This window comes from Thunnus maccoyii, chromosome 19 (assembly GCF_910596095.1).
Source record: "Thunnus maccoyii chromosome 19, fThuMac1.1, whole genome shotgun sequence".
In the NCBI taxonomy this organism is placed as follows: Eukaryota; Metazoa; Chordata; class Actinopteri; order Scombriformes; family Scombridae; genus Thunnus; species Thunnus maccoyii.
The window spans coordinates 24,092,782-24,118,114 of NC_056551.1; the positions used below are offsets into that span (position 1 = coordinate 24,092,782).

The 25,333-nt window shown below is 35.9% G+C and overlaps 1 protein-coding gene across 8 annotated transcripts; it reads right to left on the reverse strand.

Annotated features, from left to right (window-relative positions):
* Positions 1 to 7,553: 7,553 nt before the first annotated feature.
* LOC121885145 (proteinase-activated receptor 2-like) lies at positions 7,554 to 25,056 on the reverse strand. 8 transcript variants are annotated; one of them, XM_042394317.1, is made up of 15 exons: positions 24,869 to 25,056; positions 22,178 to 22,210; positions 21,100 to 21,132; positions 20,273 to 20,305; positions 19,098 to 19,130; positions 18,533 to 18,556; positions 18,162 to 18,176; positions 16,801 to 16,824; positions 16,246 to 16,260; positions 14,889 to 14,912; positions 14,324 to 14,347; positions 13,768 to 13,782; positions 12,661 to 12,675; positions 11,602 to 11,616; positions 7,554 to 9,238 (listed from the first exon to the last, which is right to left on the reverse strand). In XM_042394317.1, exons 1-15 carry the CDS (start codon positions 24,939 to 24,941, stop codon positions 8,121 to 8,123), a joined length of 1,494 nt encoding a protein of 497 aa, XP_042250251.1. In that variant the 5' UTR covers positions 24,942 to 25,056; the 3' UTR covers positions 7,554 to 8,120. The 8 variants fall into 8 exon arrangements, with proteins under 8 accessions (XP_042250251.1, XP_042250254.1, XP_042250253.1 ...); XM_042394320.1 differs by lacking the exon at positions 21,100 to 21,132; XM_042394319.1 differs by lacking the exon at positions 12,661 to 12,675.
* Between the last annotated feature and the right edge of the window lie 277 nt (positions 25,057 to 25,333).

The window sequence follows — 25,333 nt, forward strand, 5'->3', positions numbered from 1 at the left end:
CATGTCAGCCATATCCCAGGGGGGCGCCCTCTTACCTGGAAGGAGATACTAGAAGACCTCAGAGATGAGCACAAGTCAGAAACTTTGGTTGGAGTGTACAAAACTACAAACCAGTTTTATTTGGATTTTTTTTTCTCAAAAATAAGTAATGCAAAATTCAAAAAGTAAAATACAAAAGCGTGAATAAAAACTTAAAGATGCAAAACAGGCAAACTTGCAAAAGGACCTCAAGTGACGAACCCAAAAGGGAAGCCCAAAAAGAGACCCTGAGTCTCTCTTGGCTTTTCTTTTTATATCAGTACATCTCCCCCTTCTTAAATTCCTACATCCATATACAGTACTGCTTGAAAGTTTGTGAATCTTTTAGAATTTTCTGTATTTCTGCATAAATATGACCTATAACATGATCAGATATTTACATAAGTCCCAAAACTAGATAAAGTGAACCCAATTAAACAAATGAGACAAAAAAATAACTTTTTCATTTATTTATTGAGGAAAATTATCCAATCTTACATATTTGTGGGATCCAAAAGTATATTAACCCTTGCTTTCAGTGTTGCTCATCACCAAACATAATGCTTCTCATTCAAGCAGAAAAGTTTGATTTTGGTCTCATCCATCCACAGAATATTTTTCCAATCAACTTGTGGCTTATCAACATGGTCTTGGGTGAACCGTAGACGGCAGCAATGTTCTTTTTGGAGAGAAGAGGCTTTTTTCCTTGCAATTTTGCCAGGCTCACCATTAATGTTCAATGTTCTCCTGATGGTGGACTCGTGAACATTGACTGTAGCCACTGCAAGAGAGGCCTTTAGTTTCCTAGACTTTACCCTGGGGTCCCTTGTGGCCTCCCAGTATTTTACACGCCTGCTCTTGGTGTGATTTTTGTTGTTCGACCACTCCTGGGGAGGGAAACAATGGTGTTGGATGTCTTCAATTTGTACACGATCAGCCTGACAGTCGACTGGTGGAGTCCAAACTCTTTAGAAATGGTTTTGTAACCCTTTCCAGCTTGGTGAGCATCAACAACTCTTCTTCTAAGGTCCTCAGAAATATCCTTTGTTTGAGCCATGACACACTTCCACAAACCTGTGTTGTGAAGCTCAGACTGTGATAGTGAAGACCCAAATTTCTCTTCTTTAATTAAGGCAGGGCCGCCCAGACTCACACTTGATTGTCATCCCATTGATTGAAACACCCGACTCTCATTTCCCCTTCAAATAAATGTATACATATGTAACATTGGATCATTTCCCTCAATAAATAAACAAACAAGTGTAAAGTTTTTGTCATATTTGTTTAATTGATGTCTCTTTATCTAGTTTTAGGACTTGAATGGAAATCTGATCACGTTTTAGGTCATATTTATGCAGAAATAGAGCAAATTCTAAAGGGTTCACAAACTTTCAAGCAGCACTGTATGGTCTTCCACCAGGACATCTACCAGTTACATGCTGATGTTTTATGACTTTGCATAAAGCAATGACCTTTCTTTGACTGTCACTTACAACACATTCCGTGGAAAATTTGAAACTTCTTCTTTTTTACATTTGACGTTAAAATTTAGGGATGTTTGCTATGTGCAAGAAACCACAGCTTCTCCTTGGGTCTCAGGTTCTCTACCAGTGAACACTGAAATAGTTTTTTCTTGCCATAATCGTTCCTCCTGTTCACACTGACCATGGGGGCCAAAATCCACAGTCCTCCTTTGGTGCAAAAATGTATTTAAGAGTTTATCTGAAGCTAATATGAAGCTTTTGTCCAAATGAATCAAATCAAGTAAATATCTTCCATCGTTACAGTCTTTTTAGTGCCAAGGTCTGTCTTCCTGTTACTATACCTCCACTGCAGCTCAACAGGGAAACACTGTCTGAGGAAACACAAAGAGGAAATTTGACACTAAAAAGACTGTAAATGTATGTATCCACTTGATATGACTAACTCAGACTGCTGAAGCCTCATATAAGTTTCAGATAAACTTTTAAATACATTTTATGCACAAAATGACTGTGTGGACACACTGGATTTTGGCCCCCATCACTTCCATTGAAAACACATTTGAAGGGGATCTGTTAACAACCAGTATGAATGGGAGGAATCATTACAGCGAGGAAAACTCTTTCACTGTTCATATGAACACCTGACTGTTGTTTTAAGACAGAACCTATCCTTAAACATATAATATGTTAACTTGGACTTCAGGGAATAATGACTATGCAGAATTTCTTCAATTATTCGTCCAGCGATATAACTTCAGAATCGGTACAATAACACTAATAAATAGCTTCTCTTGGTGATCAGTCAAGAGAATCTTTAACACATAAATCAGTTTTGGAAAGGGATTAACTTGCACTCAGAAAAGGGATCGGATACGTAAAGTGACTGAAAGTAAGTTAAAGAAAACAAAGGCAATGAACTTATACACAAAACATTTATTACTAAAAGACTAACCTAACAATAACACAAAACAACACTCACTAAACAAACAATGGCGCTACAATGAATGAATGAATGCAGAACCGGAGTTTGTCAGAAAAGGGGGTGCAACAGATGAACAAACACAGACTGACTAGTGACCATCACTGGAAGCAGCTGGTAAACTGGGGTGGCAAATTTAAAATTCAGTTCTAAGCAGATTAAGCTTTTTGAATTCACCCAGTTAGCAGAGCAGAAGTGTGCTACTAGCATGTCTGTGGACTGGTAGCTGCTGAGTGAGATGATGCCATCAGGAGGGATGAGAAGGTGTTGCCACCGCATGGAGTGGAGATGAAGAATTGTCACCTGAAGTTGGTCTCAACACAGAGAAAGAATGGGACTTCGTACCAGTAACAAAAAGAATCCAATTATTGCATTCTAGTGATGGTCTTTTATAGGTACAGTAAGGTAAGGGACTTCAAAGAAGCATCTGACCAATCAGAGGACTGCTGACCCCCCCAGGGGTGGTATCTTTGTTTGACCCCCCTCTGAGGGCATGGCATCCACTGGAGGTCAGATAATATGTCTTACTTTAAAACAACTTCTCAAAAACTGTACCTTTTTACCAAACAACTACCATGACTAAAAATCTAATGTTCTTACAATTACAATGCTGCCAAACAGCACAAGTTTATCTCTAGTGGTTATTGAGATATTATTTACCAGATTTTAACACACATACAACTGAAAGAACTATGATAAAATTATTGTAAATTTCTAACATAGTTATAGATACAAATGTACACATTCAAACAACAAGGAAAGGAATAAGGCAATGGCATTGTAGCCTTTTTAAAAGCATGCAGGTATATCTGGCAATAGTCTCTTGATTTGGGACAAAAGGGGAAAAGAAGAGACAATCAGAAAGAGGGGGGAGTTGTGATTGTGGGGAGTGGCCCAGGATGAGAGGGGGAGTTGTTGTGCAACAGTGTGTTCAGACACACACACTTCAACAAGGCAGGTCCATCCTTAGTCCTGTTGGTCAAACAGTGCTGTTGGACATTTTGTTGAACATTTTTATTCCACCTTTTCTTATGCGATTCCATGCGGGCCTCCAATGTCTTATCTTTGGAGGTGCCTGTGTATCCCCAAACCTGACTCTTCAGAGTCGTTAGCAGTCCCTTGCCAATCCCTTGATCTACCTTAACCGTAGATATGGCCTTTGCTTGGTGTTTGGTCAGGGTGGCTGACTGGTTTTCACAGACCAGTGGCTGACTGGGGGGGGGGGGGGGGGGGGGGTTGGTATCTTATGGAAGCCCCCACTTTTTAAGCTAGACAGTGTTCTGCTGAGAAATATCCTACACCACTATGTTCTGACATTTTATATACTGAACAATCAATCAGTTATAAAAGAAAATAGTTGTCAGACCTATTAATAATGAAAATAATTGTTGGTTGCAGCCTTACAGTACTCCTATGATGGAATAATACTACCTTGTCCTCAGTTTTCTGTGTGGAGTTTAATTAAACACAACTTTATAACAAATGAGCTGAAATAAACTAAAACAATTCAAGTCTTAAAACTAGATTCTGACACAGTCCCTCTTCAAGACCAGGATTGTATTATATTGTTGGGTCGGTTTTACATTTTAGTGTTCATGTGAAAAGAAGCTCTAGCTGTGAAATAAATGTAGTGGAGTAACAATTGTCCACCACATTAATATATATGAGGGGGGCAAATTATTTCCAACAATTTTCAATATAATGCTCTCCAGTACACCACTACCATCCACTACGACATCAATAATAAACACAAAGTAGAATTATTACCTTTCTCATAATGTCAACAAAAACTGAAAATGTATAAGCCTCGTAAGAGTAGAATTTATGTCAGAGCTGTTGTAATGGATTGCATTAGATTGCACAAGTGTTCCTAATGAAGTGCTTGGTGAGTGTACATATAGGATGTACTGCACATTTCTCACCAGCAGGGGGAAGCATTAAACAAACTATGCCAAGGAGGGATGTTTGCTGATCACATAAGTGTTGCTTCTCAGTTGTCTTTCACTATCACAATGATACTCAAACATATTTAGACAAAAGGTTGTTTTGTTTTAGAAGTGATGTATACTTAAAGAAAGTTCAAAGCAAGGAATGACAGAAAGCTTTTCACTGTGAAACATATGTGCAATAAAATAATTTTTTCAGTAAATATATATATTGTTATGACCCAGCTCACTGACCACAACAAAATGGGACACACACCATGCTTAGTTTTAACAGAAAATAAGTTTTAATAGAAAATAAGTTTATTAACACAAATAAACCAAATTAGACCAAATTAAACAAAATGAACTAAACATTCACAATATGGAGTGTGGAAATCAGTGTCAGTGACACCCACCCATACACCCATCAGTCTCAACAGCTATCGGATGGATTGCAATGAAATTTGGTACCTGTCCCCCTAAGGATTACATTTAATAACTTTTTTGAACCCTTCCCCCAGCCTTTCATTTAGTGCCATCATTAGGTCAAAACTTATTTCTTGTTCATGACCAAACTACTGCCATCATCCATAGATGTTCTTTGTGTTTAGTGCTAATTTAGTAGTATGTTAGTTGCATGTTAGCATTGTCATTGTGAGCATTTAGTTCAAAGCACTGCTGTCCTGACTTCTTCTGTTAAAATGTAACTTTTCTAGTATGTTCAATATTGCACTAATAGTTTCACAGTTTCCTCAGTAAAAGTGTGACATCTGGTCCTCCTGTAGTAAAGATTTTATAAATACTGAGGTCATGAATCAAAAAACCAAATCTCCTGCTGCTTAATGTGTTTGATGTGATGCTGGAATTGAATATCTCACTCTGTGTAAGCGTCATCTCAGTACTGTCTCCCACGCTTACTTCAGATAAGGCTGCAACTCTGGATTTTGGTCTACCTATTAATATGGTGATTATTTTCTCAATTGACCAATGTTTATTTTTTTATACATCAGAAAATTGTGCAAAACACCTATCAAAATGTCCTACAAATGGTTAATTTTAACATTTGAGAATCTAGAACTATCAAATTATTGGCGTTTATACTTAAAAATGACTGCAACAATTGATCGATTATCAAAATAGCTACCTGTTAATTTTCTGTTGATTGACTAATCAATTTATTGGGCTTTCCTTTCAGCTCTACTTTCAATATTTCATTACAGAACATGCTTAGTATGGCACAATATATGTTAAAAGAAAAACCTCAAAAACAAAAAGAAACAAACAAACAAAAAGAAAAAACAACTCAATATTCTGAATTAATTAGATTCAATGGATTAACATAAATTGAGTGGACAAATGCACTTCATCAGACTAAATGTCTCTGGTCTGTACAAAGTTTGCCACGTCTTGTTTATTTTTTTGTGCAACTACTGATACGTGACGTTACAACGAAGGTCAAGTTCATGTCAATCCCTCTAATTTCTTGTTGACTTCAAAACCGACCTTATCACATCAGATGATCAGTTAAATCTTAAAAAACAGCTCTGAAGCAATCTAGTAACTAAGGTAAATATGCAACTGAGTGATGTGACCACGTCTTTCTACTCCTCTAATAATCTGAACTGCTGCATTCTGGACAAGCTGGAGACGTGACTTTGGGTTGAGTCTAAACACAAGACAAGCTCATAAAAGTATAAAATACTGGTTAGATTTGTGAAGGTTATTTTTACTTTGGGGAAAGTTTTATTTTCTTACTTTTGTCAAGTCCCAAACAGGAAGCATAAACTCCAACTGCATTTTTAATATGTTGAAAACTGCAGTTGCCTTTTACTTGTTTTGTGAAATATACAGTGACAGATCCCACCTAAACAAAGTAATCATTATTTGGTCATAATGGCTTGATGACTGTTGTGGAAATTTTCTCTCGAGAAAGAAGGCACATGGAGACATAAAGAAAGCATTAAACATTGTTACTTGTTGAAGCAGTTGTAAACACTGTACAATCCATCACATCATCAGTAACAATTATACAAATGTCAAAACACAAACAAAAATACAATCATCTTGTATTTTTGGAGAGAAAGCATGTTGTTCAGCTGGCCCTTTCCCTAAAGCCAGCCCTTTCTCTAAAGATTGTGAACTCAAACTAGACAGCTTTATACCTCTCCAGAAGCAAAGCTAAAAACAGTCTGGTCCCTAAATGGACACTTCCACAAACCATTACACCTTCATACAAACAAGTATGGTCTCTAAAACAGTAGGCTTAAGACAGATATCTCTAGCTAACCCCAGAGGTCAGCAAGCAACCCTCAGATAGAAACAGGTTCAAGAGTTCAACTAGCCTAGGAGTAGGATTTCTTCACCAACATGTATCCCCAAAATGACGATGACATTACATCACATTCAGTTGATGACAAACATTGACTCCTTAGTTTGAAAACATTTGTAACATATATACAAAAGATTTATAAAATGATAACCTACTATTCAGTTTTCTTTCACATGACCAATTAGATGACCAAACACAAAGTTCAGGCAGTAAATGGAATAATATTGAGGGGCATGTTTTTTGTGACCTAGGTTACTTGCCATAGTAGGGAAATTGTGGAGAGGGTTAAAAAGAAGAGGAGAAAATTTTTTTGGGAGAAGTCAGTTGTATTAGTGGTTGCATATGGGGACACGTTGTGAGTAAACTGAGAACAGTAATTCATAAAATTACATAAACGTTTACCTTCACCTCCCGTGGTATTCTGTGCAGCAGTGTAACAGAGGAGGAGTGAACAAGAGCTGAGTGACAATCATTAACTGAAGTGAACAAGTACAAGTAGTGGTGTTGAAATGCCATTTCAAAAAAAAAAAAGAGAGAGAAAAAGAAAAAAGGGTGGATGATGTGTGTTTTCACAAAATGGCTGCAATTTACTTGATATTTTTACTGTTTACATATCTGATATTATGCCAGGCACTGGGAGGTATGAAAAAGCTTCCAATTAGAGTTTCTACACACAGAACAAATAATGGGGATGAAATTTTGTCTTTGAGAGGGATTTTGGAAGAACATAACCCTGGAGGTTAAAATATCAGAATTGTTTTGAAAAGGAGAAGTACCTTTCCCATGTCGACCCGTCCACAGAGTCAGAAAACAGCTAGTTAGACAATTACTTTTATTGACAAACTAAAATGTAGATGTACAAGCAAAAATAATTACTTTAAAAACACATAAAACTTTTATCCTATAGTATAAAACCTGTTAAATTTTGAACATTTTAGGTTTGGGTCTCAATTCTGGCACATCAAACATTGACAGAAAATTCATCAAATTACAACATGGAATAAAAGATGAGATTCATTAAAACTGAATAAAAGCAATCATTCATACCCTGCTGAAATCAAGCAAAATGCATCAAGCAAACTGCATAAAACAAGTTTGTTGTCAAAGATATTAAAACAATTAAATGTATTTACAAAAACAATATAAGCAGTAATTTAGACAGCTCAAAAACAGGAGGTCATTGACAAAGATGACTCCTAAATTTCCTTACATGTACTGAACCAAACCTGAGGTGGAAGAAGTTACAGTAGAATAAGAAAAAAAGGTAACACTTTATTTTATTTTACTATACAAATGAAGAGACCTGTAAATTAAGTGTTACCGAAAAACGATATCTGAAGGGAGATAATGATCAGGAATAAAACAGCTTAATAATGATTAATCCACTAGCATTCAGTGCTCTGTGTTTTTCCTGACTTAGGCGTGGTGTGTTGCTCTTGTAAGTTTTTCGGAGCCCTGAAGGAAACCTTCATTCTCTTCACTGTCCTCTCGCTCCTGCAGAGGAACGTGTTCTTCACATGATCCCTGAAGTCCTTGGAGATAAAGTAGTAAACAAAAGGGTCGATGCAGCTGTTGAGACTAGCCAGGCACAGGGTGGCGATGTAAAATCCGTAAAGGCTGTTGTCGGCCCCGCCCAACAGAAGGATATAGTGTACCAGCAGCATGATGTTACTGGGGGTGAAGCACACTAAAAACATAACCAACACTGTGATGATCAAGACCACAGCCTTCCGTCGCTTCTTGGTGATGGCAACATTTTTCATGCTGTTCCTGAGAGCTTTGAGCATGAGGATGTAGGATATGATGCACACAATAGTGGGAACAACAAATCCCAGAGTTCCCATTGTCAGGAAGTAGCCAGCTGCTATTTCAGCCTGACTTTGCAAGGTGACATCATGGCAGGTAAGGATTTCTAGATCATAGCTTGTTACTGTGACCTGTTGGTCATACAGGTAGAGAGGGATGGTGATAAGCCAGACCACCACCCAGATTGTGATGGAGACGGACACAGGTATGCGGTTGTCCCTCTGCTGCTCGGACAGTGGGTGGACCACCGCCCAATAACGCTGGACACTTATGCAGGTGATAAAGGCGATGGAACAGTACATATTACTGTAGAAAAACGCCACCAGCACTTTGCACAGCCCTTCTCCGTAGATCCAGTTGTTGCCGTTGAAATGGTATGATATCTTCAGGGGGACCCAGATGACAAAGAGCAAATCAGCCAGAGCCAGGTTTGCCATGTAGATCGACGACGGGCGCTTTTTCTTGGTCCTGAAGAGGAATATCCATATTGCCATGGCGTTGGTGGGCAGCCCCACAGCAAACACAATGATGTAGATGATTGGGAGGAAGACAGTTGTAAGATGACTGCTCAGGATTTCTTTGGTTTGGGAGCTGACCCTCACGGAATATCTGCTCCCTTTACAGATTCCTTGACATCCACTTCTCATGATTTTTTCGGCTTGGGAGTTGACACACACTATACCAGGGTAGCCTGCAGCTGTTGTGAAGTGACAATATGAAAACATGTGAAAAGCAGAAGTATGCTGGTTTATATGCAGGAACATATGATAATTTGAACACTCAAATGTGAGCTGGAGTCGGTTTCTTTCAACCGTGAGTATTTTGACCTGTTCCTACTTGTAATAGCAGTCCACTGAGATTGAGCCAGGACGCAATACCTGGATACAAACTTTTTATTTCTCTGATGTTTTCACATCACAAACAGAGTATGGAAGGTAAAACATACGACTCATGGAGCTGCTATATCAGTTTATGGCAGGGTGGCTGCTTTGACAGGTGCGCTTGATTTGACTGTAACTGTGGTAACTGGGCAGAAATGAGCCTTCTAAATTTGCACCCGAAATGCTGTCAAAATTTTCATTTATAACGTCCACCACAGCCTCCATGATCATCGACTGGGAAAGAGGCAGAAAAAAGGCACACAGAGGCATGAGAGAGAGTTAAAGCTCTCCAAATAATAATCACTGATAAAACACTCAATGCAGAGTGAAAAACAAGAATCTGCAGAGTGAAACAGATGAAAGAGAAAGTTTTCCTTCACATCAAACATCCCAAGATATGAGTGGAGGGTATTCTTCTTGCAACTGCATTTATGCCCTTTTTTGACTCAAATGTAGCTTAACCATGTCATGTGATGCTACGTCAGTACACTTTACCAGCAAATATTACTGGGACCACTACAGAAAATTGCAAATGAACATTTAATATCTAGGAACGCACATAATAGACACTACCACTGACCACTGGCGCCTGAAGTAGGGGGGCCAAAGGCCATTGGCCCCTTCACGTTACCTTGTTCCCACATTCTTTTATGTCGTGAATCACTGTACCCCCTCAACTGCCCCTATATTGCACAAATACCATAGGTAGCTTAGATGTTTTATAGAGCACACTTAAGACTGCCAGAAGTGTACATATTACACTAGATAGAGCTAATGAAGTCTCTAGTCTATCAACAATGGTAAAGTTGTGACCTATTCAACTTTAATGAAAAGGTTTTTTGGCCTGCTTGTGAAAACTATATAGGAATCTCACATTTCATTCTATTAAACCAGAAGCACCAAATAATACCTTCCAGACAATATCATGCTCAAACTGCCTCCTTACTATCACTACCAGTAACCTACTTGTTCCTGTGAAGGAGAAAGCTGCTAATATGAGCCCTTATGAAATGTGACTATTCAAAATCCTAACTTTTTAAAAATAAATTCTGTGTTTAAATTCTCCACACTACCTTTGTTTGAGTCATTACACTAAATCCTGTGATCATTGACCCTCATAATTCACATCATCCAATCTAAACATTCTAAACACACCAACATGATAAGAAATACTGATCAAGATTTTTTGAGGGGCCAGTACAAGGAGGATGCAATGAGATATTTTATTGTTGTAATGTTTCTTCTTTCCTACTGTATATCTTGACAAAGAGGCTGGAAAGAGGATGAACAGAGCAAAACACCACATCAGTTCAAGAATATTAGAAATCTGACTTTTTGCATAACTTGCTTTTCAGACAAATGAGACAGGAAGCAAAAACATGAACATATTTCATCATCACAAATAAATATAGAATATAGAAAATAAAAAATGTGAGGAAACTATGATTATGTATTGTAGCCTCACTGGGGCCATCCCATAATTTGAACTTTAATTAACTGGTTAAAATAGGACAGAAAGAAATTGGGAAAATTCGAAGAAGCCCTACATTTATGCAAATTAGTTGCATAAATGTTAATTATGGCCTTAATTATGAATAATATTTGGCAAGGGGTTGATTGTGGTGAAAGAAGTTTGAGTTTCATACAACTTAGCAAACTTTTTTTTTAAACGAAATTGAACTTTATATTTTTCATATAAAAATAACATCCTAAAAGCCATCCGTGAATACCACATGTTAGCGTATATGGCAATTCAATATAGTTCTGACCTGATTATCATGTAATAATTTTTTCCTCCTATACTTCATTTGTGTGCAGTTGGTGAAGTTAGACATGTTTCTTTCTTTTTTTTAGTATTAAAACTACTTCAATTTCATGGAACTTGGGTATTCAGGTTAGTGAAATTCAGAAAACACATTTATGCCACTTTTTGTGCAAAGAGTACATAATTTCCATTTGAAGACTGTGTTCATTTCATGTAATTTTGGTAAAATGTAAGCTTTGGTATTGCTGCAAACACAAAGAGATGAGACAGTAAAGAGTGAGTTTGAAGTAAAGAGAGGCTGAGGTGAAGGTATAGTACATGGTAAAGCACAGCTGATTGTAGAAGTAGACATTGTAAACATTAGATTTATAAGTGAGTGTTATATATTAGGAGAATTTATTTGCAGTCACTCACCTCCTTGCTTTCCACCTGGAATAACAAAAGAGAAAGCCATTTACACACATGTAATGAAGGAGTGTATACTACTACTATGCAGAATGACATTAATATAAACACATTACAAACAGGGATTTTGTAGGTTCTTTGTTTTGTTTCATTAAAGCATCCATTTCCATCTAAACTGGCTGTAACTTTGCAGTCATATCAGCGGAGGAGTAAGAGGTACAGGACAGGAGATGTGGTTCACACCGATTAAGCAAGCATAATGTATGTTTTTTTACCTCTATTTTTCCATTGAAATTAATACAGAATAAAGCAATATAACTAAATGTAATGAGCAGAAACATTATGTACTGTAGCCTCACTGGGGCCATCCCATAATTTGAACTTTAATTAACTGGTTAAAATAGGACAGAAAGAAATTGGGAAAATTCGAAGAAGCCCTACATTTATGCAAATTAGTTGCATAAATGTAGGGCTCAGATAGTGAATAATATTTGGCAAGAGGTTGATTGTGGTGAAAGAAGTTTGAGTTTCATACAACTTAGCAAACTTTTTTTTTAAACGAAATTGAACTTTACATTTTTCATATAAAAATAACATCCTAAAAGCCATCTGTGAATACCACATGTTAGCATATATGGCAATTCAATATAGTTCTGACCTGATTATCATGTAATAATTTTTTCCTCCTATACTTCATTTGTGTGCAGTTGGTGAAGTTAGACATGTTTCTTTCTTTTTTTTAGTATTAAAACTACTACAATTTCATGGAACTTGGGTATTCAGGTTAGTGAAATTCAGAAAACACATTTATGCCACTTTTTGTGCAAAGAGTACATAATTTCCATTTGAAGACTGTGTTCATTTCATGTAATTTTGGTAAAATGTAAGCTTTGGTATTGCTGCAAACACAAAGAGATGAGACAGTAAAGAGTGAGTTTGAAGTAAAGGGAGGCTGAGGTGAAGGTATAGTACATGGTAAAGCACAGCTGATGGTAGAAGTAGACATTGTAAACATTAGATTTATAAGTGAGTGTTATATATTAGGAGAATTTATTTGCAGTCACTCACGTCCTTGCTTTCCACCTGGAATAACAAAAGAGAAAGCCATTTACACACATGTAATGAAGGAGTGTATACTACTACTATGCAGAATGACATTAATATAAACACATTACAAACAGGGATTTTGTAGGTTCTTTGTTTTGTTTCATTAAAGCATCCATTTCCATCTAAACTGGCTGTAACTTTGCAGCAATATCAGCAGAGGAGTAAGAGGTACAGGACAGGGGATGTGGTTCACACCAATTAAACAAGCATAATGTATGTTTTTTTACCTCTATTTTTCCATTGAAATGAATACAGAATAAAACAATATAACTAAATATAATGAGCAGAAACATTATGTACTGTACCCTCACTGGGGCCATCCCATAATTTGAACTTCAATCAACTGGTTATAAAGGGACAGAATGAAATTGGGAAAATTCCAAGAAATTAATTAAAAAAGATCAGTTTGGCACTGAATGTTACAACTGAATGAAAATAGTTATTGCAAATTAGTTGTGTAAATGTAGGGCTTAAATAGTGAATAATATTTGGCAAGAGGTTGATTGTGGTGGGAGAGGTTTGAGTTTCATGCTGCTTAGCAAACATTTTCTTCTCAAACAAATTTACACATTATATGTTTCGTACATAAATAACTATATATATACACCCTAAAAGCCATATATGAATACGTATATGGCAAAAATTCAATATAGTTATGAATTGATTGTCATGTAGTAATTTATTCCTCCTATGGTTTATTTGTGTGTAGTTGGTGGAATTAGACATGTTTCTTTCTTTTTTTTGTTTTTTTGTTTTAAAACTGCTACAATTTCCCAGAACTTGAGTATCCAAGTAAGTGAAATTGAGAAAACAAATTAATGCCACATTTTGTGCACAGAGTACATCGTTTCCATTTGAAGGCTATGTTCATTTCATGTAATTTTGGATAAATGGTGCTCCTACAAACATGAAGAGATGAGACTGTGAAAAGTGAGCTCAAGGTAAAGAGAGGCTGAGGTGAAGGTATAGTACATGGTAAAGCACAGCTGATGGTAGAAGTAGACATTGTAAACATTAGATTTATAAGTGAGTGTTATATATTAGGAGAATTTATTTGCAGTCACTCACGTCCTTGCTTTCCACCTGGAATAACAAAAGAGAAAGCCATTTACACACATGTAATAAAGGAGTGTATACTACTACTATGCAGAATAGTTTAAATATACACACATTACAAACAGGGATTTTGTAGGTTCTTTGTTTTGTTTTATTAAAGCATCCACTTTGCAGCAATATCAGCAGAGGTGTAAAAGGTACAGGACAGGGTATGTGGTTCACGCCAAATAAACAAGCATACTTTAGTTTTTCTTCCCACTATATTTATATTTGAATGAATAAAGAATATAGCAATATAACTAAATATAATGTGCAGAAACATGATGTACTGTACTGTACTGTATTTGAAGACTGTGTTCATTTCATCTAATTTTGTATAAGATGTTGACTTTGGTGCTGCTACAAACATGAATAGATCAGACAGTGAAAAGTGAGCTTGAGGTAAAGGGAAGCTGAGGTGAAGGTATAGTACATAGTAAAGCACAGCTGATGGTAGAAGTAGACATTGTAAACATTAGAATAACAACTGAATGTTATATATTAAGAGAATTTATTTGCAGTCACGCACCTGGTGGACCTACTGGACGGTGGCCTGGAATAACAAAAGAGAAAGCCATTTATACACACGTAATAAAGGAGTATATACTACTACTATGCAGAATAGTTTAAATATACACACATTACAAACAGGGATTTTGTAGGTTCTTTGTTTTGTTTTATTAAAGCATCCACTTTGCAGCAATATCAGCAGAGGTGTAAAAGGTACAGGACAGGGTATGTGGTTCACGCCAAATAAACAAGCATACTTTAGTTTTTTTTCCCTCTATATTTATATTTGAATGAATAAAGAATATAGCAATATAACTAAATATAATGTGCAGAGACATGATGCACTGTACTGTACTGTATTTGAAGACTGTGTTCATTTCATCTAATTTTGTATAAGATGTTGACTTTGGTGCTGCTACAAACATGAATAGATCAGACAGTGAAAAGTGAGCTTGAGGTAAAGGGAGCCTGAGGTGAAGGTATAGTACATAGTAAAGCACAGCTGATGGCAGAAGTAGACATTATAAACATTAGAATAACAACTTAATGTTATATATTAAGAGAATTTATTTGCAGTCACTCACCTGGTGGACCTACTGGATGGTAGCCTGGAATAACAAAAGAGAAAGAAATTTACACACACGTAATAAAGGAATATACACTACAACTATGCAGAATAATTTAAATATACACTCATTACAAACAGGGATTTTCTAGGTTCTTTGTTTGGTTTCATTAAAGCATCCACTTTGCACATCGCACTACTTCATGCATTGGCACTGAATGTTACAAGTGAATGAAAATAGTTATTGCAAATTAGTTGTGTAAATGTAGGGCTTAAATAGTGAATAATATTTGGCAAACGGTTGATTGTGGTGGGAGAGGTTTGAGTTTCATTCTGCTTAGAAAACATTTTCTTTTCATACAAAATTACACATTACATGTTTCGTATATAATATATATATATATATATATATATATATATATATATGTATACACCCTAAAAGGCAGATGTGAATACCACATGTTAGTGTATACTATGGCAATAATTCAATATAGTTCTGATCTGTTTATCACGTAGTATTTTTTCCTCCTATAATTTATTTGTGTGCAGTTGGTGGAGTTAGACATGGTTTTTTTTGTTTGTTTTTCTTTTGTTTTTGTTTTTTTTTTTGAGAAATTGAGAAAATTCCAAGAAATAAATTAAGATAAAAAAAGATCAGTTTCTTTTCTTTGCACTATATAAACATCACACTACATCATGCATTGACACAAAATGTTACAAGGAAATGAAAATAGTTATTGCAAATTAGTTGTGTAAATGTAGGGCTTAAATAGTGAATAATATTTGGCAAGAGGTTGATTGTGGTGGGAGAGGTTTGAGTTTCATACTGCTTAGCAAACATTTTCTTTTCAAACAAAATTGCACATTTCATGTTTCATACACAAATAACTATATATATACACCCTAAAAGGCAGATATGAATACCACATGTTACTGTATGTGGCAATAATTCAATATAGTTCTGATCTGATTATCATGTAGTAATTTTTTCCTCCTATACTTCATTTGTGTGCAGTTGGTGAAGTTAGACAGTTAGACACAAGTTTCTTTCTTTTTTTAGTATTAAAACTACTACAATGTCATGGAATTTGGGTATCCAGATTAGTGAAATTGAGAAAACACACTTATGCTACTTTTTGTGCAAAGAGTACATCATTTCCATTTGAAGGCTGTGTTCATTTCATATAATTTTGGATAAATGGTGCTGCTACAAACATGAAGAGATGAGACTGTGAAAAGTGAGCTCAAGGTAAAGAGAGGCTGAGGTGAAGGTATAGTACATGGTAAAGCACAGCTGATGGTAGAAGTAGACATTGTAAACATTAGAATTATAACTGAACACTATATATTAGGAGAATTTATTTGCAGTAACTTACCCTCTTCATATTCACCTGGAGTAACAAAAGACAAAGAGATTTACACACACGTAATAAAGGAGTATATACTACTACTATGCAGAATAATTTAAATATACACACATTACAAACAGGGATTTTCTAGGTTCTTTGTTTTGTTTTATTAAAGCATCCACTTTGCAGCAATATCAGCAGAGGTGTAAAAGGTACAGGACAGGGTATGTGGTTCACGCCAAATAAACAAGCATACTTTAGTTTTTTTCCCTCTATATTTCTATTTGAATGAATAAAGAATATAGCAATATAACTAAATATAATGTGCAGAGACATGATGTACTGTACTGTACTGTATTTGAAGACTGTGTTCATTTCATCTAATTTTGTATAAGATGTTGACTTTGGTGCTGCTACAAACATGAATAGATCAGACAGTGAAAAGTGAGCTTGAGGTAAAGGGAAGCTGAGGTGAAGGTATAGTACATAGTAAAGCACAGCTGATGGTAGAAATAGACATTGTAAACATTAGAATAACAACTGAATGTTATATATTAAGAGAATTTATTTGCAGTCACGCACCTGGTGGACCTACTGGATGGTAGCCTGGAATAACAAAAGAGAAAGAAATTTACACACACGTAATAAAGGAATATACACTACAACTATGCAGAATAATTTAAATATACACTCATTACAAACAGGGATTTTCTAGGTTCTTTGTTTGGTTTCATTAAAGCATCCACTTTGCACATCGCACTACTTCATGCATTGGCACTGAATGTTACAAGTGAATGAAAATAGTTATTGCAAATTAGTTGTGTAAATGTAGGGCTTAAATAGTGAATAATATTTGGCAAACGGTTGATTGTGGTGGGAGAGGTTTGAGTTTCATTCTGCTTAGAAAACATTTTCTTTTCATACAAAATTACACATTACATGTTTCGTATATAAAATAACTATATATATATGTATATATATATACATACATATATATATACACCCTAAAAGGCAGATGTGAATACCACATGTTAGTGTATACTATGGCAATAATTCAATATAATTCTGATCTGTTTATCACGTAGTATTTTTTCCTCCTATAATTTATTTGTGTGCAGTTGGTGGAGTTAGACATGGTTTTTTTTTTGTTTGTTTTTCTTTTGTTTTGTTTTTTTTGAGAAATTGAGAAAATTCCAAGAAATAAATTAAGATAAAAAAAGATCAGTTTCTTTTCTTTGCACTTTATGAACATCGCACTACTTCATGCATTGGCACTGAATGTTACAAGTGAATGAAAATAGTTATTGCAAATTAGTTGTGTAAATGTAGGGCTTAAATAGTGAATAATATTTGGCAAGAGGTTGATTGTGGTGGGAGAGGTTTGAGTTTCATACTGCTTAGCAAACATTTTCTTTTCAAACAAAATTGCACATTTCATGTTTCATACACAAATAACTATATATTTACACCCTAAAAGGCAGATATGAATACCACATGTTACTGTATGTGGCAATAATTCAATATAGTTCTGATCTGATTATCATGTAGTAATTTTTTCCTCCTATACTTCATTTGCGTGCAGTTGGTGAAGTTAGACAGTTAGACACAAGTTTCTTTCTTTTTTTAGTATTAAAACTACTACAATGTCATGGAATTTGGGTATCCAGATTAGTGAAATTGAGAAAACACACTTATGCCACTTTTTGTGCAAAGAGTATATCATTTCCATTTGAAGGCTGTGTTCATTTCATGTAATTTTGGATAAATGGTGCTGCTACAAACATGAAGAGATGAGACTGTGAAAAGTGAGCTCAAGGTAAAGAGAGGCTGAGGTGAAGGTATAGTACATGGTAAAGCACAGCTGATGGTAGAAGTAGACATTGTAAACATTAGAATTATAACTGAACACTATATATTAGGAGAATTTATTTGCAGTAACTTACCCTCTTCATATTCATCTGGAGTAACAAAAGACAAAGAGATTTACACACACGTAATAAAGGAGTATATACTACTACTATGCAGAATAATTTAAATATACACACATTACAAATGTGTGCAGAGACATGATGTACTGTACTGTACTGTATTTGAAGACTGTGTTCATTTCATCTAATTTTGTATAAGATGTTGACTTTGGTGCTGCTACAAACATGAATAGATCAGACAGTGAAAAGTGAGCTTGAGGTAAAGGGAGGCTGAGGTGAAGGTATAGTACATAGTAAAGCACAGCTGATGGTAGAAATAGACATTGTAAACATTAGAATAACAACTGAATGTTATATATTAAGAGAAATTATTTGCAGTCATGCACCTGGTGGACCTACTGGACGGTGGCCTGGAATAACAAAAGAGAAAGAAATTTACACACACGTAATAAAGGAGTATATACTACTACTATGCAGAATAGTTTAAATATACACACATTACAAACAGGGATTTTGTAGGTTCTTTGTTTTGTTTTATTAAAGCATCCACTTTGCAGCAATATCAGCAGAGGTGTAAAAGGTACAGGACAGGGTATGTGGTTCACGCCAAATAAACAAGCATACTTTAGTTTTTTTTCCCTCTATATTTATATTTGAATGAATAAAGAATATAGCAATATAACTAAATATAATGTGCAGAAACATGATGTACTGTACTGTACTGTATTTGAAGACTGTGTTCATTTCATCTAATTTTGTATAAGATGTTGACTTTGGTGCTGCTACAAACATGAAGAGATCAGACAGTGAAAAGTGAGCTTGAGGTAAAGGCAGGCTGAGGTGAAGGTATAGTACATGGTAAAGCACAGCTGATGGTAGAAGTAGACATTGTAAACATTAGAATAACAACTGAATGTTATATTTTAGGAGAATTTATTTTCAGTCACTCACCTGGTGGACATCCTGGACCTACTGGACTATGACCTCAAATAACAAAAGAGAAAGAAATTTACACACATGTAATAAAGGGGTGTATAGTATTGTTGAAAGAAATTCTTCATAACGACCATTAAACAATAGAGACCAGAGCTGAATTATCAAAATTTAACAGAATGTATTTTCTTGTACAAGAAGGAGCGTTTCACAATGCAACACACAGGATTAAAAAAAAGGCTTCCAGAGGAGTGCCTACAACAGGGTTTTATACACCTTAAGTGGGCATTACAGTTCTTTTCTTAATCTATCAAATACAGACTTATAGATAACGTCATGTCTGTTTTCAGTTCTCCTGTCTAGGAGCCATCCTGCCCAACTGACCCCCAGATGACATGTCTCACCTTGTCTCCAACGAATTTTAATTTCTACATCTTCCTCTTTACAAATATAATGCTGAGCTTCCTTTAACCTTAGCTGATTAGTCTGCTGATGTTGCAGAGTTGCAGTACAAGAAAGGAAAAATTTATCATGATCAAGATAAAATAGTAACACTCATACACAGTGTAATCATAATTTTTATAACAACTACTACTATGCAGAATAACATAAATATACACATATTACAAACAGGGATTTTGTAGGTTCTTTGTTTTGTTTTATTAAACCATCCATTTACATCTAAACTGGCTGTAACTTTGCAGCAATATCAGCGGAGGTGTAAGAAGTACAGGACAGAGGATGTGGTTCACACCAAATAAAAAAGCACAGTGTAGGTTTTTTTCCCCACAATTTTTCCAAAATTTTAAATTAATACAGAATGAAGCAATATAAGTAAATATAATGAGCAGAAACGTTATGTACTGTATCCTCACTGTGACCATCCCATAATCTGAACTTTAATTGGTTAAAGTAGTGAAATTGAGAAAACACACTTATGCCACTTTTTGTGCAAAGAGTACATAATTTCCATTTTAAGGCTGTGTTCATTTCATGTAATTTTGGTAAAATGTAAGCTTTGGTGCTGCAACAAACATGAATAGATCAGACAGTAAAGAGTGAGTTTGAAGTAAAGGGAGGCTGAGGTGAAGTTATAGTACATGGTAAAGCATAGCTGATGGTAGAAGTAGACATTGTAAACATTAGAATTACAACTTAATGTTGTATATTATTATTTATTTTCAGTCACGCACCTGGTGGACCTACTGGACCCACTGGACCTTGATCTAGAATAACAGAAGAGAAAGAAATTTACACACATGTAATAAAGGAGTGTATACTACTACTATGCAGAATAATATAAATATACACACATTACAAACAGGGATTTTGCAGGTTCTTTGTTTTGTTTTATTGCTTTGCTTTTCCATCTAAACTGGCTGTAACTTTGCAGCAATATCAGCAGAGGTGTAAGAAGTACAGGACAGGGGATTTGGTTCACACCAATTAAACAAGCATACTGTATGTTTTTTACCTCTATTTTTCCATTTAAATGAATACAGAATGAAGCAATTTAATTAATATAACGTCCAAGAACATTATGTACTGTACCCTTACTGGGACCATCCCATAATCTGAATTTTAATTAACTGGTTAAAAAAGGGACAGAAAGAAATTGGGAAATTTTTTTCCTCCTATAGTTTATTTGTGTGTAGTTGGTGGAGTTAGACATGTTTCTTTCTTTTTTTTGTTTTTTGTTTTAAAACTGCTACAATTTCCCAGAACTTGGGTATCCAGATTAGTGAAATTCAGAAAACACATTTATGCCACATTTTGTGCACAGAGTACATCATTTCCATTTGAAAGCTGTGTTCATTTCATCTAATTTTGGATAAGATGTTGGCTTTGGTGCTGCTACGAACATGAAGAGATGAGACTGTGAAAAGTGAGTTTGAGGGAAAGGGAGGCTGAGGTGAGGGAATAGTACATGGTAAAGCACAGCTGATGGTAGAAGTAGACATTGTAAACATTAGAATTATAACTTAATGTTATATATTATTATTTATTTTCAGTCACTCACCTGGTGGACCCACTGGACCCACTGGACCTTGATCTAGAATAACAGAAGAGAAAGAAATTTACACACATGTAATAAAGGAGTGTATACTACTACTATGCAGAATAATATGAATATACACACATTACAAACAGGGATTTTGCAGGTTCTTTGTTTTGTTTTATTGAAGCATCCATTTACATCTAAACTGGCTGTAACTTTGCAGCAATATCAGCAGAGGTGTAAGAAGTACAGGACAGGGGATGTGGTTCACACCATTTGAGCAAGCATAATGTATGTTTTTTTTAACCTCTATTTTCCATTGAAATGAATACAGAATAAAGCAATATAACTAAATGTAATGAGCAGAAACATTATGTACTGTACCCTCACTGGAGCCATCCCATAATTTGAACTTTAATTAACTGGTTAAAATAGGACAGAAAGAAATTGGGAAAATTCGAAGAAGCCCTACATTTATGCAAATTAGTTGCATAAATGTAGGGCTTAATTATGAATAATATTTGGCAATAGGTTGATTGTGGTGAAAGAAGTTTGAGTTTCATACTACTTAGCAAACTTTTTTTTTAAACAAAATTGAACTTTATATTTTTCATGTAAAAATAACATCCTAAAAGCCATCCGTGAATACCACATGTTAGCGTATATGGCAATAATTCAATATAGTTCTGACCTGATTATCATGTAATAATTTTTTCTCCTATACTTCATTTGTGTGCAGTTGGTGAAGTTAGACATGTTTCTTTCTTTTTTTTTAGTATTAAAACTACTACAATTTCATGGAACTTGGGTATTCAGGTTAGTGAAATTCAGAAAACACATTTATGCCACTTTTTGTGCAAAGAGTACATCATTTCCTATTGAAGGCTGTGTTCATTTCATCTAATTTTGGATAAAATGTTGGCTTTGGTGCTGCTACAAACATGTAGAGATGAGACAGTAAAGAGTGAGCTTGAGGTAAAGGAAGACTGAGGTGAAGGTATAGTACATGGTAAAGCACAGCATATGTTAGAAGTAGACATTGTAAACATTAGAATTATAACTTAATGTTATATATTATTATTTATTTTCAGTCACTCACCTGGTGGACCTACTGGACCCACTGGACCTTGACCTAGAATAACAGAAGAGAAAGAGATTTACACACATGTAATAAAGTAGTGTATACTACTACTATGCAGAATAACATAAATATACACACATTATGAACAGGGATTTTGTAGGTTCTTTGTTTTGTTTTATTAAAGCATCCTTTTCCATCTAAACTGTCTGTAGCTTTGTGGCAATTTCAGCAGAGGTGTAAGAAGTACAGGACAGGGGATGTGGTTCATGCCACATAAACAAGCATTGTCCAAAAGGCCCCATTTAACAGCAACACTCTCACTACATAATGCCCCCCTCTCTCTCTCTCTCTCTCTTCCCCCACCTGAACTCTGCATCATGTGACATGGACTTTGGGGCTCATCAGAACAAAACTAGGTTGACCCGCAGTTTCCTCAAGATGGTAGTCTGAAATCTGCCACGCATCAGACGCTCTTTTGGGTTAAGAACTTTGTTTTGTACTAACAGTCATCTGGTGTCAAGTCCGTCTACCGCAAGTGAGTGAAATGTTTAAGAATGTTGTTATAGTTGCTGTTCGTTAGTGAATTGTTTCTGTGTTAACCAATCTAAAGGGGCTCATATTCATGTATTCTGCCGACTGTGTAGTCTCATATGAGCAGCTACTGTTACCCACAGTCACTAGATGTTAACAGGCATCATATTCTCAAGCATACGGTTAGGACTTTATGTTTGAGTTGTGTTGTGTGATATTTACCATATTACCAATAGAATAGTGGACTGAACGGCCTTTTGTAGGTCCACTCTTTAGTTAACAGGCGTGCACAACCCGTGCAGTGTAGCAGCTCGCTCAGCCCCTGGATTGATGTCATGCATGTCTATTACTGGCCAATAGATAGCAGTGTTGCACTGCTAATGTATATTAACCCACTGTTAGAGGGAATATACTGCTTCAGCCCCAGCTATGCCTGTTTAATACATGGCCACATTATTTATCGGCTGTTTGCCAGTTGTATTATCTTGTATAGTTGAAATGTATACATTCAGAAAGTAATATAGTTTATCATTTCTACATTAGCCTGTTATACTTTCATACGGATATCTGACATGTTTATTCTGATTTATTATGTTCTTTTACACAGAACCACTGAGTCATCAGACAGTTGTACAAGGATTGTGGTTGTGGTGGTGACAATAAATCCATACAAATTCAAGACATCTGCGCGATTCTTCACCTGCAGCGGGTTCCACGTGAACAAATCCCGCACACAGTCATAGCAGGGAACTAGAGCTTCCTCACAAGCATACTGTTTGTTTTCTTCTATTTTTCCATTTTAATCAATACAGAGTAAAGCAATATAACTAAATATAATGTGCAGAAACATAACGTACTATAGCCTCACTGGTACCATCCCATAATTTGAACTTTAATTAACTGGTTAAAGTAGGACAGAACAAAATTGGTAAAATACCAAGAAATAAATTAAGATTAAAAAAGATCAGTTTCTTTTCTTTGCACTATGTGACCATCACACTACTTCATGCAGTAGGCACTAAATGCCACAAGTTTCTTTGAATCACAGAAAATCTCCTGCGTCGCATTTGTGTTCATGTTAACAGCAAAAGTGAACAAAGCTTTGGGGCTCTCCTGTAGGTCCCGAGGGCCACCACTGCTTCAGCCCCAAGTGTTTTGAGCCTTTCCTCGCATATTTCATCTCATCAAAACTGTTATTAATGTAACAGAGTGGAAGAGAAATATGTTGCTGCACAACAAGATGCTTACAAGTCGTGGACGTGTTACAGGTAGTAAAGTTACTTTTACAATGAGCGGAGCGGTTTCCAGTGTTTCACGCTTCTCTCCACATGTCAGCACAGAGATTGTTACATAATGAAAATTGCAGAGAGAAAAAAAGACACAGTTTGTGTGTCTTTAGTCAGCAAATGTGCGCACACAGAGCTCTCCAACATCACAAATGAACTTTCATGTATTTTGCTTCTTTAACTTCTATAGTATTTCGCATCTATAACATAATCTACTGAAACGTCCGTCAGACTGGTTTTTATACAGCTTTTAATGAGACTGAATTGTAAATTAATGTCGTTCAGGTGTAATTGAATGTAATCCGGGATGTTGCAAAAACATCAGTAATGATGTTTACTGCCCACACTTGGCTGTGCGTCAGATTCTTTCCTTTGACTTTAGCAAATACCTGCAGCATCACACAGCAGCTGAAACGATACATTAGTGATGTGAGCATTTACGCACATGGCACAGCAGCAGTAAATTCATTAACAGGATCGGCAAGGATCTAACGGTAAATAATGTTCTGTGTTCTGCTACCCATCTACACCATTGACTGTATATAAAGAGGTCAGCTGTTACACACAGATTCCAGGTTTATACGGTAGGATTGTTTGTAATAAAGCATATACATGAACATACAATATCTGTGTCCGCGACCTCAGAAAAGTATGAATGGAACCGTGTGTGCGTCCGCGGTCCCCCCGCACTTCTGAAATGAATCCGGCGCCCCTGACACTGACTATCTCTGTAACAAATTGTCCACAATTTCACACATTGACCATACACGGTCCAGCCATAGAGGCTACTAGGTTATGACCAAGTCTTTTTGGATTTTAAATCTACCTGAGCTGAATGTTTTCATGACAGCATAAAACATTAGTGATAGAAAAAAACAAAGCAATATCTTACCTGACTGAGAGAGACAAGTCTGGACGCAACACAAAAGGAGAAACAGGTGAGACCATCGAGTCTTTAAAGTCATGGCTGCAAGAGCGTGTTAAAATAAAATGTAATGTAATGTCCGATGGTGTTACTGCTTCACTGTTTGAAGTGCCATCCCCTCTTCAAATAGATGAGTTGGACACTAGTTGATGTCACTGAGTCAGCTGACCGCATCTAACCAACCGAGACACAGCTCGGGTTGATTTCGGTGATATGATAATAATCTCACTCATGAGTTCATCTTCCTTCCGTCATTGATAACTAGAACACGCATTTCTCTTCATCTGCACTACAGGAACATTATATGGAAACATTCAAAACCCGCTTATCAATTATATTTCTACGCCTCCACTGATATAATATCAAAGAATAACTTATATATTGTCAGAAGATAGTATTTTATGTTTAAATGACCAGCGTGTGTGACTTTTT

Bases quoted from the DNA above. Each gene is read 5' to 3' on its own strand.
- LOC121885145 (XM_042394317.1), bottom strand. From the start codon at position 24,941: ATGACTTTAAAGACTCGATGGTCTCACCTGTTTCTCCTTTTGTGTTGC. The intron at 19,131-20,272 runs GTGCGTGACTGA...TTGTTATTTGAG, and splicing joins GGGTCCAGTAGGTCCACCAG to GTCATAGTCCAGTAGGTCCA. The intron at 14,348-14,888 runs GTGAGTGACTGC...TTGTTATTCCAG, and splicing joins CCATCCAGTAGGTCCACCAG to GCCACCGTCCAGTAGGTCCA.